The 14065-nt window shown below is 44.8% G+C and overlaps 1 protein-coding gene and 1 long non-coding RNA gene across 2 annotated transcripts in view; one reads left to right on the top strand and one right to left on the bottom strand.

The window, feature by feature from the left end:
* The first annotated feature begins 855 nt into the window (after nt 1–855).
* LOC142109226 (uncharacterized) overlaps nt 856–14065 on the top strand; it is a 19362-nt gene continuing 6152 nt past the window's right edge. The window contains exons 1-2 of the long non-coding RNA XR_012680312.1: nt 856–1111; nt 2294–2516. This is a non-coding gene — a long non-coding RNA (uncharacterized LOC142109226). The remainder of the gene's footprint in view (nt 1112–2293; nt 2517–14065) is intronic.
* The window catches only part of GCHFR (GTP cyclohydrolase I feedback regulator), a 25976-nt gene continuing 18873 nt past the window's right edge, over nt 6963–14065 (bottom strand). Inside the window, exon 3 of the mRNA XM_075193326.1 lies at nt 6963–7675. Coding sequence (XP_075049427.1) covers nt 7552–7675 — 124 coding nt within the window. The 3' untranslated portion in view covers nt 6963–7551. The remainder of the gene's footprint in view (nt 7676–14065) is intronic.

Raw genomic sequence — 14065 nt, 5'->3', positions numbered from 1 at the left:
TTAGATATGTACTCTGTGTTAATGTTAGGTGGCATTGAGACCTTTTGTTTAGAAGTCTAGGACCTGTTGGTATTTCTTAATTGACACTATCCTTAGTATTGTATTTTATGAAGAGTTTTGGATATGGATGGTTTCTTTAAATTCATCAATGTAAGTTTTGTTAAGTTCAATTTTATAAACTTCTCAGGCTGCAGAAGGGCCACACATTACCCTTAATCTCTGTAATAAATTAAAACAATACATTTTTCTCTGTCCTACCACTGGGGGACACTGCGATACATTGGGGTATAGTAGGTGGGACTGTAGTTAGGCACTTATAAAACTTGTTTGTTCCCCTGACTCCTCACCCACTATGCCCCTCCTCTGTAGCTGAGACTCCAGTTTTTGTAAGTGCCTTCTGGAGAAAGGTCACTTCTGTATAGGCTCCTGCCTATACTTAGTTTAGTTTTGGGTTTCATGTTTTTATTTTATTTCCATTTGCAGGTGCTGCGTGGGGATCGAGCCTAAGTCCCAGAGTGGGTGAATAGCCTGTCAGGTTTCCTTCACCCTGGTCCCCGCGCAAGGTAAGCAGCAGCCTGCCTCTCTTACCTTGCACCATTGCCGGCAGTATCTCCCTAGAAATGAGCAGTTGGCCCACTAATTGTACCTGCCTTTCAGGCAGCAGCTCTCAGCAGCCAGAATCTACCATAGGGATATTTAAAACGGCCATATAGACGGCCGGGGCTCCTTCTTCTTTGTCGGGCAGGAGTGAAACTACAATAGCCTCTCCTCTCCCCACGGACATGCCGGCAAGGTCCCCCGCCTCCTCCCCCCTCTGGGCAGCGAGCGGTGGGGACAGCGACGCAATCGCGCTGCAGTAAAGGCGATTAGCTCGCTCATGCTCCCCGCAGCCTGGGCACCTTAAAACTAGCGGAGGATGCATTATTAAAGCCGACTGACATACTTTGTATGTGCAGTTTGGCGGCGCATGGAGGCAGCCATTTTGAGGGTCGGATGGAAGTTTTAACTCCCTCCCCCTTTCAGCTACTGAACAACAGACAGCGCCCATGCCTGGAGACTGTGCCAGAGACATCGGGCTGCACGCTGAATCATCTCTGCCTCCAATCTGCCGGTACCTCTGTATTGTTTGTTTGCTAAACAAAAGTTAACTTGTTCAGTCTTTATTGGATATAGACTAGGACTGTTTTCACACTTGGGGGTAAATGTATTAATGGCCGAATTCTTCAACTCTGGCGTGTTCAGCGTCTTCGGCGATTAAATTTAAAGCGGCGCTGCATTGTAAAGGGAAACTTCCCTTTACAAGGCAGCGCCGCTTTAAATTTAATCGCCGAAGACGCCGGAGTTGAAGAATCCGGACATTAATACATTTACCCCTTGGGGCTAGATTTACTAAGCTGCGGGTTTGAAAAAGTGGGGATGTTGTCTATAGCAACCAATCAGATTCTAGCTTTCATTTATTTAGTGCTTTCTACAAAATGACAGCTAGAATCTGATTGGTTGCTATAGGCAACATCCCCACTTTTTGAAACCCGCAGCTTAGTAAATCTAGCCCTTGGTGTCTAATACCTAGAAACTACCTGGTATATAGCTTTGAGGAGTTTCTATGCTGCATTGAACATCTAATATATATATAAAGGGCTTGTTATTGCAACTTGTGCCTTTATTTTCAATGTGTCTGCATCAGAGCTCCCAAGTGTAATAGACATTCTCTGGTATGTCTGTACTATGATACACAGGTGCCCTATATACTTCTGGATTATCTTTTGACCAGCCTATCCAGAATGCTCTGTATGGACACGTGTGTGTGTGTGTGTGTGTGTGTGTGTGTGTGTGTATGTGTATATATATATATATATATGTGTATATATATATATATATATATATATATATATATATATATATATATATATATATATATATATATATATATATATGTATCGCACAATGTATTTATTTAAAAAAAAAAAAAAAAGATATATAATTATGCTGTATGCTTTTCTGTGGTAAGAATCAGCATTTGCAGGTTGCAATGTGTATATAATTAAGGTGCCCAAGAAATATCATACAGATGTATTTGGTATCGCCTATAATTCCATTGCATTATGGCTGGAAAGACTCCCCCAGTAGGAGATTTCCGTCTGTACTGACAATATTTATGTACAAATGACGAGATTCATTTATATTTCCTGACCCTTTGCTTACCATTGTCTTATGTGTCAGAGGACCTCGCTGGTACACCTAAGTTGCATTATGTCTGTACAAAATATATATTTTAATATCACCTTTTCTACAGCTTAGCCCGGATGCTCTCTGTGCAGCTTATGAGACTTGGCTTGGCGAACAGGGTGCATCCACTTCAGTGACAGCAGTTTCGCAGAAGTCAAGCTGGGCTAAATCTACGGCAGCATCAATGGCCTAGGGTCTACAAACAGGGTGCTCCCATTTCGGTGGCAGCAGTTTGGCAGAAACAGGTCTGGCCTAAATCACTGTCGCTTCTGGTGGCCGAACTCATTAAGGTAATTTTAAAGTCCGAATTGGTATGTGAGTATACCCTTTTTCATGCTTCTACACAGGTTTACACTGTGTTGGTTAAGCCTCCACACAGCTTATATCTGTTCGCTAAAACAGAATAGGCATTTGCGCTATTCAGGTGAAAAACCATCCGGACAAAGACGCTGTTGTTCACCATCTTCCACAGATGGGCAGGTTTTTATCTTTCACTGTTGTCACAGTCAGAATCAGGATGTAGTCATTCCTCACCAGAGGATGTCTATTTCGATCTTCGTTTTACTAACAAGAACATTATTCCCTCTGACAACACATACGAGGTGGATTATCCCAGCTTAAACTTTACACAGTTTTAGCGTTGGCAAAACACCAGTCTATATTTTAATTTGCAACCTAAGCTTTAGTGACACCCTATTGAGAAAATGTTTTTCCTCATATATTTCATTTGGTGTCTGTCTTTTGACAAAAAACGGGTAAACAGTAATAGACTGGCCAGATTTTCATCTCTTCTCCCTTTCCCGTCAGAGTGAATACAAGGGAAGTAATCCCTGCTGGTGACAATTCTGTGGCTTTTCAGTCCTCTTAGTCTGCTATCCCCGGCGGGAGCTGACAAGAGGTTTTCCTACACAGAGGAAGAGCTGGTAAAGGGTTTTATCTAGAGGCTCTGTGACAGAAGAAGTTCTCTAGCCTTTATTTACATTAAGGGTTACTGAGGTGGTTTGTATTCACCCAGCAGAGTCATAGCTGGTAGTCATAGCCATCCAGCGATGATACCAATGGTTTGCCACATGCTCACAGTACTACGTTACAATAACGGAACTCTCAATTTGCACTTTTACAAACGAGTTTCCCCAGGCTTCTGGCGGTAGGTGTGGTTTCTTTTTTTTTATGTCAGCGAAACCAGGCCAAGATGTTTACGTGTTCAATCCGTTCATCCTCTCTGTTGATCTGAGGTCAGGGTGCCACATTCCGAGTCAGGCCTAGCCTTACAGGGGTACTTATAGTTTATGTACAGTGGCTGTCAGGTAAACATCCATAGGTCTGGGGGCATCCCCCGAAGGTGGAAGTTCTTTATTATAACCAACGCTTAGCTTACAGCTAGATGTTTTCAGCCAGAATATTATACTTGCAGCCTCTCCGCAAGCAGCAGGGTTGCATTATTGAGTTCGCAGGTGGTCACTTTAGACCTTCCCAGGTCTTTGCTCATTCTACCACACCAGAAGTGTTGGCTTTTGCTTCATCTTCTAGAATGGAACACTCCGTATCTTCCTACTGAAGAACACGCTCATCTCTCTTCTATACAGTGCCAAAATGCTCCTGGAAGAATTTCCTTTCAGTAACATGAGTTTATGTTTTACAAAATAGGATACCAAGGTTCTAGTTGAATCATTGGCTCTCTTCATTCTGAACATCTCTCATGTCTCAACAGGGAGATTCTCATCAAGGGAAGTTGCCTTCCTTGTTTTGGACGTGCATAGCATTCCTCTTACCTGTTCCACTGGTTTACTTTTCGGGTGGTGCTTAGCCACAATGATTTTTGAGTGGGTCAGTTGTCCTTCTTGTACAGGGGGTTAGAAAACCTGTAGAGATTCGGTCTCATAATGCAGGGCTGTTGCATATTTGTAGCACTTATGGAATACCTATATCCTAATTGCAGAATAGGGGTCGACCTGTGTATGGTCGGAGGGGTGTGCCTTGTGCCATACTATGTGCCAAGTTAGTCCAACATATTATTATTGAGGGCCAAATGCCTTAGCAATCAGTCATTTACCAGGTAAAGTGGGTCACTCCAGGTTAATACCTTTGTGCCCTCCTGGTCATAGGGCTCTCCGAGATGGAGCCCAGGTTCTTTTGACATGTTAACCTGGTTTCTCTGTCGGTTCTCTATCTAATGACCCTCAAGTGGATTTGTCCATAGCCAAGTCGGGTCTCCCTAGAACTTAGGGGGTGTACTTGTTATTTACAGGGCCCATTTCCTCGTGGGTGTTCAAGAGTTTCTAGGAGGGGGCGCATCCCAGCTAGTCTGGTGATCCGCCGTGTGTCTTGCAAAGCAGTGTTCTCCTGGTTTAGGGGACTAGCGTTGACGTCCCTCTTTTTCAGGTTCCAGAGCGGCCTAATCTCGTAGTTCGGCTCTTTTTGATTTTCATCATCTAGTTTGACGCTGTGGCGTCGGACGCCCAACATTTACGGCCAGAGAGTCCTTGCAGGGAAATGGTTGCTACCTCAAATACAACCATAGAGCTTCTTCCTCAGCTGTTCTTTGGGCTAGAAACTGTATTTGGTTGGTGTAAATTCATAGAATTTCACACGTCCCACTTAGGAATCTTTAAAGGGTTTTCTTTACCAGCTGGCTCCGTTTTTGGTCTCAGCCCTACTTCTTTCAGCGTGCAGCTCCCGTGGCTCTCCGTCTAGCTCAGCGGAAGGTTGTCTTGCTTACGGGGTTTCTTCAGGCTCCGGTGACTCTCTGAATTAATTAAGCTGTTAGCTCATGGTATGAGTGCTCCATTGTATATATGACGGCCGTACGTTGTCAGTTCTCTATATGAGTGCTCCCTCAGATATTGCTGAGTTAGTTAAGCCGTTTAGCTCATGGTATGAATACTCCCTGGTATATCTCTGAATGGCTTAAGCACTGCTGTATGAGTGCTCCCTTAGTTATCGCTGAGTGGCTTAAGCTGTTAGATCAGTGTATATGGTGCTCCTTTGGATATCACTGAGTGGATTGAGTTGTTGGCTCAATGCAGGCTGCTCCCTTGGATATCACATCTCGTAGGGGATCCAGAGCGAGAGTGTGTATGGCTCTTCCTCATTTTAGTTCCCAGAAAATTAGTGGCGCGTTGTACGAGGCATTATTGGTTCTGACGTTTAGTGCCTGCATACCACTGACACAGGGATTGCGGTATCTCATTCTTGTGCCTCTTCTTTTCGGGTAACATTTTTCCGACGGGAGATAGTTTGTGCTCTTGTTCACACAGTTCCTGTTTAGGAATTTAATGCCCCTTTAGCCTCTCTAGTGCTAAAGAGCGTAGGGGGGGGGGGGAGGGGCAGGGTCCAGGTGGTCTCTTGCCACTGCATCACAACCAACATTCTATCTGTACCCCTCTGCAGGTTCCAGTGACTTTTAGAGTGCACTCTTCAGAAGGGTTGCAGCTTCTTGGACGGCAAAACAAGCGTAATTCGATGGCGCAGTTGTACAGAGTGTCAGCGTCTGTTCTGCTGCATGTTGTTTTCTTTGTTGCATACCTTTGCATTCACTAATGCAGGGTTTTGGCCACAAAATATTGCGCACAGCTGTTCCAGAGCATTCCCGCCCTTGGACACAGCTTTGGTAGCTCCCCAATGTATCGCAGTGTCCCCCAGTGGTAGGACAGAGAAAAGAGGATTTTTACTCGCCGTAAAACCAATTTCTCTTACTACACTGCACACCCTCCCTTCCTCTGAAAGTAGTGCTATCTTTGGTGTTACTTTCTGAATTGCTTTTCCTCTCTTTCTGGCTTGGTTATACAAAACTGAAGTCTCAGCTACAGAGGAGGGGCATAGTGGGGGAGGAGTCAGGGGAACAAACAAGTTTTATAAGTGCCTAACTACAGTCCCACCTACTATACCCCAATGTATTGCAGTGTCCCCCAGTGTAGTAAGAGAAATTGATTTTACGGTGAGTAAAAATCCTCTTATCTATACCTTCAGACCCCATTTTCCAAAAAATACCCCACATATACCAGTGACAAACCACTGCTAATCTAATCACAAATTCATCCTGGGAGTTATGTAATGTATCAATGTAAAAATGACTTTCCTTAGATTGAATTAATAAAGGAATCTGGAATTGTCTCGGAGGAAGGAGAGAGACTACATGGTGCAGACTGCACATCAATCCTCCTCTGAGCGTGGAAGAGTAGTGACCTCCCTTGGTTATGTGGAGGAGGTCACATGGTGCAGAGGTCAGACGGTCAAAGAATAAGCTATTTGGTTAATGATTCACCAAGCTTCATCTGTGACACAGCTCTTAGTCAATAAGATCTGGTGCTGTGGGTGAAACCCATTTGCACAAAAAGTAAAAAATAAGTCATAGCAGTGGCAGGGAGAAGCTGGAGACTTCAGATGAAGGCTTGGTGGGCTGCTGGTGGTCCTCATGCCACCTGTTGCTCAACACTTTTCTAACAATTCTGTATTTGTTTTTTATGTCACACCTGGAAATAAAAGCAATGACTTTTTGGGCAATGTTCCTCTTTTACAGGCATATTTGCCCTATCTGCAGAAAGGCACTGAGCCTTTTACTTAATGATTTTTTGTTTTGCACAATTCACAAAGAAAGAAACATGGGTTCATTTTAACAAGGTTTAACACGCAACTGAGAACATTAGGATAACAATTGTGATAACATAGCAATTGATTACATAGGAAATAATTGGACCACTTTTGTCAACTAGAAGTAGGCTTTTATTTTTCAACACAGGTAAAAATGTATTATTTTAGATCAACTTTCTTATTTGAAGATAAATTAATGTCTGCACTACAAAGGAATAAAGACAAACACCAGGGAAGTAAAGCACCAAAACAGTGATGCTTCCCTTTAATGCTGCTGAAGAATAAGGGATAGTGGAAGTTGTTGTTGTCTAAACTCATCTCCTTATAAAATGCTACAAATTCATTCAGGTGACAAAGGAAGGCAATACGCCTCTGCAAAATCCTATTTTTTATGAAGCTACCTGGAATGCTACACATCTGAGTACAGTAAAATAGTCAATCCAGTACATGTGAATATATGTAATGTTTTGCTTTATTTCTTAAACACTGACATCAGAACACTAATGTACATTTAAACCATGATAACATTTTCATGATGCATTCCTTTAATCCGTCACTACCTTTGGACCAATGAACGAGTCTAGACTCCTCAATGTTGAGCTTTCTTTATATGAAACGTACTGCAGATACATCCTCCTTTAGTGTCCAATGTGATGAGGTTCTCGGGACCATTGCAGTATGTTGTTTAGATGGGCATCAGGAAGCAGTCCTTAATTGATCTGTATGAACATACATCTATTCTTTATGCAGACACCATACCAGAGTCTGCCCAACACCTGTCATGCTGATAACATGGTATCCTAGATTTTCAAGCTTGTCCAAAGTCACTCGTGGGGGATCATTAACAACATATTCTGCGCTGAGATAAACAGATGACAAATAAGAATGGAGTTAAACTCATAGACATAGCAGCTAATGTACAAACAATGTCCATTGTTACAACTGACCAGAGATTGTCTTACTGCTGTGTAGTTTGTAATATCTAATATTTAGGGCATTTTAAAAATGTAGCAAAATCATACACTGTGACTGAATCACAGATCAATAACTTTTGGTATGAATTTATTTAAAGGAAATAGCACAGGCCGCTGATTTATATAAATTGCCAATGCATTTATTTTTGATATTGTATATATTGTGAGATAGGAAATCCTTATCTCTGAGACCAGGGTAGAAAATTTGTTTTTTCTGTTTACCCTTGCTAAAGGAAATACTTTATTTCTGATGTATATATCTGATACAATGAGCCTTTCTTTACAAAGCCTGTTGTGTATTGTGATGTGGGAAACTGGCTTGTTTTTGTTGTTCTGTGTGAATATGTATTCCGAACGGTCTGAAGAAAGGCCCCATGCTAATTAGATCTTTTGATGTGTGAAGGTCCAAACATTGAAGGCAGGAACTTTTAATTAAGACTGGCGCCTGGATTCTTTGCATCTGAAAACCAGACGCAGGACATCACAGCATTTCTGGAATTTCACATATAAGTGTAAATATGGCTAGCTTTCCAATGCATGTAAATTCATGTTTGTGTAAATAGAGTAGATCCTGATGCTAAAAATAGACTGTGTCAGAACTGCATAAAAGTTGAGCTGTGTGAGCATATAATGTATCATTCTGATGTTCCATCTGACCTGACCACTGATACCTTAAATCAGTGGGACTGTCCTTGTCAGGACACTTGAGCAATAAACATCACTCTGCTTCAAGACCCTGTTTGACAACTTCAATATTACTGTAATCCTGTGACCTGTCGATTAGACCCTAAAATATAATCCGTTCTCCGGCTGATTCTGAGGTTGGAGCCAGCTCTCCAGTACCACCGCTCTGCCGCTACCCTGCAGCTCTGGTCAGTGTGATAGGCCAGGGGGGATCCATCCACATCAACCCTGACCCATAGTAAGTGGTCCGGAGTTACCAGCCCAAGTGTACCAGCGCAAGAGTACATTAGCAGTGACCGTTATCCAGAAGGAACGTGGTTCTGAGTGCCATAGAAGGAGATCGGTGGTGGCAGCATTGTAAGCCCCCCCTACTGCGGCAAGAGGGCGCATTTGGGATAACGTAAGGGAACGGTGGCAAAGTAAGCTCAGCCGGTTCCCAGCAACAACAGACAGGGTGGCATAGGCGGTCCATCCTGTCACATACACCATGTGTATAAAATAAATATTATTTTTATTATTATCTTTAATTTATAAGGCGCCATAAAGGGTTCGCAGCGCCGTGCATGACATATACAGAAAACAGTGTCTCATGACACAACATGATACAGAAAGAACAAAATATGAACAAAAAACACATTACACACACAGGTAAAATAGAAATGCAAATCAAATTATATCTGGGACAGTGTGTGAAAGTGATGGTAGAAATCAGCGAGAAGTAGGCCGAGGCTTAAGAAAACAGAGCTAGGAAAGCCTTTGACAGTAGATGCTAACCTGATGGAACATGGTCGATCATTCCACAGCTGGGGAGCAGCCCGGGCAAAGTCCTGGAGACGAGAGTGAGAAGAGGTGATCAATATAGTGACTGTTGGAGGGAGACAGCAGAGACAGAGCGGCGGGAGAGAAAAATGAGGCCGGCAGCAGTATTGAAGATAGATTTAAGAGGGTCAAGGTGAGAGTTAGGTAGGCCAGAGAGAAGGAGGTTACAGTAGACAAGGCGAGAGATTACAAGCGAGTGACAAGGGTTTTCGTAGCGTCCATGGAGAGAAAGGGGCGTATCTTAGATATATTCCAAAGGTGGAAGTAGCAGGATTTTGAGAGGGACAGAATGTGAGGCTTGGAGAGGGAGGAATCAAGGATGACCCCAAAGCATCGGACTTGAGGGACAGAAACGAGGGTAGTGTTATTAACAGAAATAGAGAGGGGGGGGGTGGGAGAGTCCTGGAAGGGGGAAAGACGATAAGTTCAATCTTGGAAATATTGAGTTTAAGGAAGCATTGGGACATGTAAGATGAGATGGCCAAGAGACAGCAGGAGACACGAGACAGAATGGAAGGGGAGAGGTCAGGGGATGAAAGATAAACTTGGGTATCATCAGCATAGAGGTGGTACTGGAGGCCAAAGGAGCTGATGAGGACACTAAGGGAGGAGGTGTAGAGGGAGAAAAGCAGGGGGCCAAGAACGGAACCTTGAGGAACACCACCAGGTAAGGGAAGAGGGGGGGTGTAGAGTCATGTGTAGAGACTGAGAAGGAGCGATTGGTGAGGTAAGAGGAAAACCAGGAGAGGACAGTGTTACAGAGGCCTATAGCTTTGATAGTTTGCAAAAGGAGTGCGTGATCAACGGTATCGGAAGCAGCAGAGGTCAAGAAGGATAAGAAGGGAGTAGTGTCTTTTGGATTTAGCTAGGAGAAGGTCATTAGTGACCTTAGTGAGGGCAGTTTCAGTGGAGGGGCGAAAATCGGATTGGAGCGGGTCAAGGAGTGAGTGAGAAGAGAGAAAGGAGGCTAGACGGTTGTAGACAACGCGTTCAAGGAGTTTGGCGGCAAACTACCAGTAATTTATCCCCTCTGGTAGTGTTAGTACTTTAAGCTTGATAAATTTTTTGAAGCTGCACGAATGAATACCCAATCATTTCATGCCTTTAAAAACATATGAACATTAAGGGGTTGATTTAGAGGCAAAGATAAAAGATGGCCATTTGTGTACGTCACATGCCGGACCTTCTGGGGATTATCTTCACCAGTGCTGCTGATTGTGTAGAAAATGGCAATCACCAGGAAAAAAAAAAAAAAAAAAAAGCTACTTCACGCCTCCTAATTGCCTCCATAATATATTAGGCACTAAGGAGAGCACGATGGTGGCAGGGGATGTAATTTCTTTCACTGACAAGTTGGCTCATGGTTCCTTCAGTGTATTCCTGGGAATTTCGCTCTAGTATTCTGCTCTATGTTCTCTTCCAGTGAGTTCCTGGTTATTCCATCCACGGTGGAGAGTACCGCACTATTGTTATGCTGCATATACCTCAGGATTCATGCCTGATTCAGTCTAACTATCCATCACGTGTGATACCTGTGGAGGGATAGCAACCAAGCCATACCTCCTTGCGAGGGTTGCTGGTGAATACCTACCTTTCATTTGTCTTTGCGTCTTCATTATGGGTAGAGTTAAATTGGTCTTTTTGGATCCAAAAGTCTTTGTGTAATTCCTGATAGTATATGTGCAAGTATGCATCTGCACACTTACATCTCCATGTCTGTATTTTGGGTTACACACATAAGATATGTGGAACTTAAATCTACCATATAACTGCACCTGGAGCAATTATACTGATAATCAACAAGAAAACTGAATGTGTATTGAGTAGTTGCAGAGCTTACACAGTGAGAAAAGTATTTAAAAAATGTGTTTCCCAAAATAAGATACACCTTAAATGAGGTATGCTTAACTTGCGTCTGCACAACCTTACTATAATGCACTTGTCTCATGAAATTGCAGAGATGGACGCTAACCGGTATTAGCGCAACTGAACAGGGAGGAGCGGAGTCTAACACACCCCCGTCCTTGGTGAATACCAGGGGTACGTTAGACTATGTTTGGACTTAGCTGCAGAGGGTACGCAGGTCGCGCTTCTCCAAGCCAGTCACCGGTGTAGCGACAGTAGTAGACAGGCGTAGTCAGATAGTCCAGGTCAAAGCCAAACGAGTGATGTGGTACACAGGGAGGATCCAGAGAGAAGTCGGGTCAAGCCAAATAGTCAAACCAGCCGAGCAGCGAAGTACAAAACGTAACACAGGAGAATGATAACAGGAAGCCGAGTCAGAATCGAAGAACACATGATAACTGATCTATTGTGTACCGACCCGGCTTGTCAGTTAACCCTTCTCCTGCTGAATCCCTGGCTTATGTGTATCAACTGATCTACTGTGTACCGACCCAGCTTGTCAGTTAACCCTTCTCCTGCTGAATCCCTGGCTTATCTGTATCAACTGATCTACTGTGTACCGACCCGGCTTGTCAATTAACCCTTCTCCTGCTGAATCCCTGGCTTATCTGCACCAACTGATCTACTGTGTACCGACCCGGCTTGTCAATTAACCCTTCTCCTGCTGAATCCCTGGCTTATCTGCATCAACTGATCTACTGTGTACCGACCCAGCTTGTCAATTAACCCTTCTGCTGAATCTCTGGCTTATCTGCATCAACTGATCTACTGTGTACCGACCCGGCTTGTCAATTAACCCTTCTCCTGCTGAATCCCTGGCTTAACTGCATCAACTGCATATAAAACATTATTTTATATGCCATTATTTTGTTTTTCCTGATTGTACATTTACAAGTTTCTACTTTTTACCTGTTATTATTCTACTATTTATATGCCTTTATCTTGTTTTTCCTGATTTTATATTTACCAGCAACTAGTTTTACCTGTTATTATTCTTGCCTCTTTCCATTGTCCTTATTACCTCTCCTTCTATTATTCTTTGCCTTCCATGCCCTAATTGGTTATTGTCCTCCATCTTGCTATTGTCTCCCTGTTTATTCTTACCTGTTATCCGCTGTCCTTACTATCTTACTGTTCTGCTATCATTCTTACCTGTCTTCATTGTCCTTATTATCTCACTGTACTGTTGTTCCATGCCCTCCACGCCCTAATTCGTTATTATCTTCCACCTTTTCATTGTCTTCCTGCCTTTGTTCTTACCTGTTTTTCACTGTCCCCACTATCTCACTGTTCTGTTACTCTCTCTCCCTACTATGCCTCCCCGCTCTCACTCCATACCCATACTCTCCCCCCGCCCTACCTCTCCCGTTCCTCCCCGCCATCCCCCGCGCGCTGCTCATCTTGCTAACCTCATCCCCATTTCCCCCCTCTCCTCTCCCCCTTTCTTCTGTGCCCTCTGGAATGCCAGATCCGTCCGCAACAAGCTGACTGCTATCCACGACCTCTTTCTATCCAACTAGCTTTAACCTTCTTGCCGTTACTGAAACCTGGCTCTCCGATTCTGATACTACTTTCCCCGCTGCCCTCTCCTATGGTGGCCTCTTCTTCACCCACTCCGCCAGGCCTGGTGCCCGCCCTGGCGGTGGAGTTGGCCTCCTCCTCTCCTCCACCTGTACTTTTCGTGTCATTCCCCCTGAACCCTCCCTCTCCTTCTCCTCTTTTGAAGCTCACTCCATCCGCCTCTTCTACCCCATCCATCTCCGCGTCACTGTCATCTACCGCCCCCCTGGCCCCACCTCCCTCTTCCTTGACAACTTTGCTAGCTGGCTTCCTCACTACCTCTCCTCCGATCTCCCCTCGATCATTTTCGGTGACTTTAATATCCCCATCGACAACCCCACCTACCCTGCTTCCAGCAAACTGCTCACCCTCTCTTCCTCCCTTGGTCTCACCCAATGGACCTCCTCCTCTACCCACTGCCTTGGTCACTCCCTTGATCTTGTCTTCTCCTACCTATGTAATCTCTCCGACTTCTCCATCTCTCCCTTTCCTCTATCCGACCACCATCTTCTCTCCTTCTCTCTCTCCTCTTCTCCTGCTCCCCTCCCCCTGCCCAAACCTACTCTGTCCATACGCAACCTCGATGCTCTTGACCCTGCCTCTCTGTCCTCCTCTCTCGATACCCTCCTTTCTCCCCTTTACTCCCAGGTCTGCCCCAACCAGGCGGTCTCCCTCTACAATCACACCCTCACCTCCGCTCTGGAGGCGGTCGCCCCTGCCCACTCCGTCCACCCCCGCTGCTCCAAACCCCAACCCTGGCACTCCAAATTTACCCGCTTCCTCCAAAAATGCTCCCGTTCCGCCGAACGTCACTGGAGAAAATCCCGCTCCCTGGCTGACTTCCTCCACTTTAAATTCATCCTTTCATCCTACAGCTCTGCCCTCTCACTCGCTAAACAATCTTTCTTTAAATCCCTCATCTCTTCCCAGTCCTCTAACCCCTGCCGCCTCTTTGCCACCTTCAGCACTCTCTTGGCCCCCTCCCCTCCCCCCACCCCCTCCTCCCTGACTGCCTCTGATTTCGCCTCCTTCTTCTCCTCTAAAATTGAGGCCATCCGACTTGAAATCTCCTCCTCCACTCTCTTCCACCCCTCCCACTCTTCTGTCCTCCCCCCCCCAACCACCTTCCCCTCCACTCCTTCCGTCCCACCACCGGCGAGGAAGTCCACTCTCTCATTTTTTCCTCCCCCCCCACTACCTGCCCCCTGGATCCCATCCCCTCCCACCTTCTTCGCTCCCTTTCCCCCACCACCTGCTCCCACCTCGCTCACCTCTTTAATCTCTCCCTCTCCACTGGCATCTTCCCC

The sequence above is a fragment of the Mixophyes fleayi genome, chromosome 12 (assembly GCF_038048845.1).
Source record: "Mixophyes fleayi isolate aMixFle1 chromosome 12, aMixFle1.hap1, whole genome shotgun sequence".
NCBI lineage: Eukaryota > Metazoa > Chordata > Amphibia > Anura > Limnodynastidae > Mixophyes > Mixophyes fleayi.
This window is presented reverse-complemented; position numbering and strand designations above follow the sequence as displayed.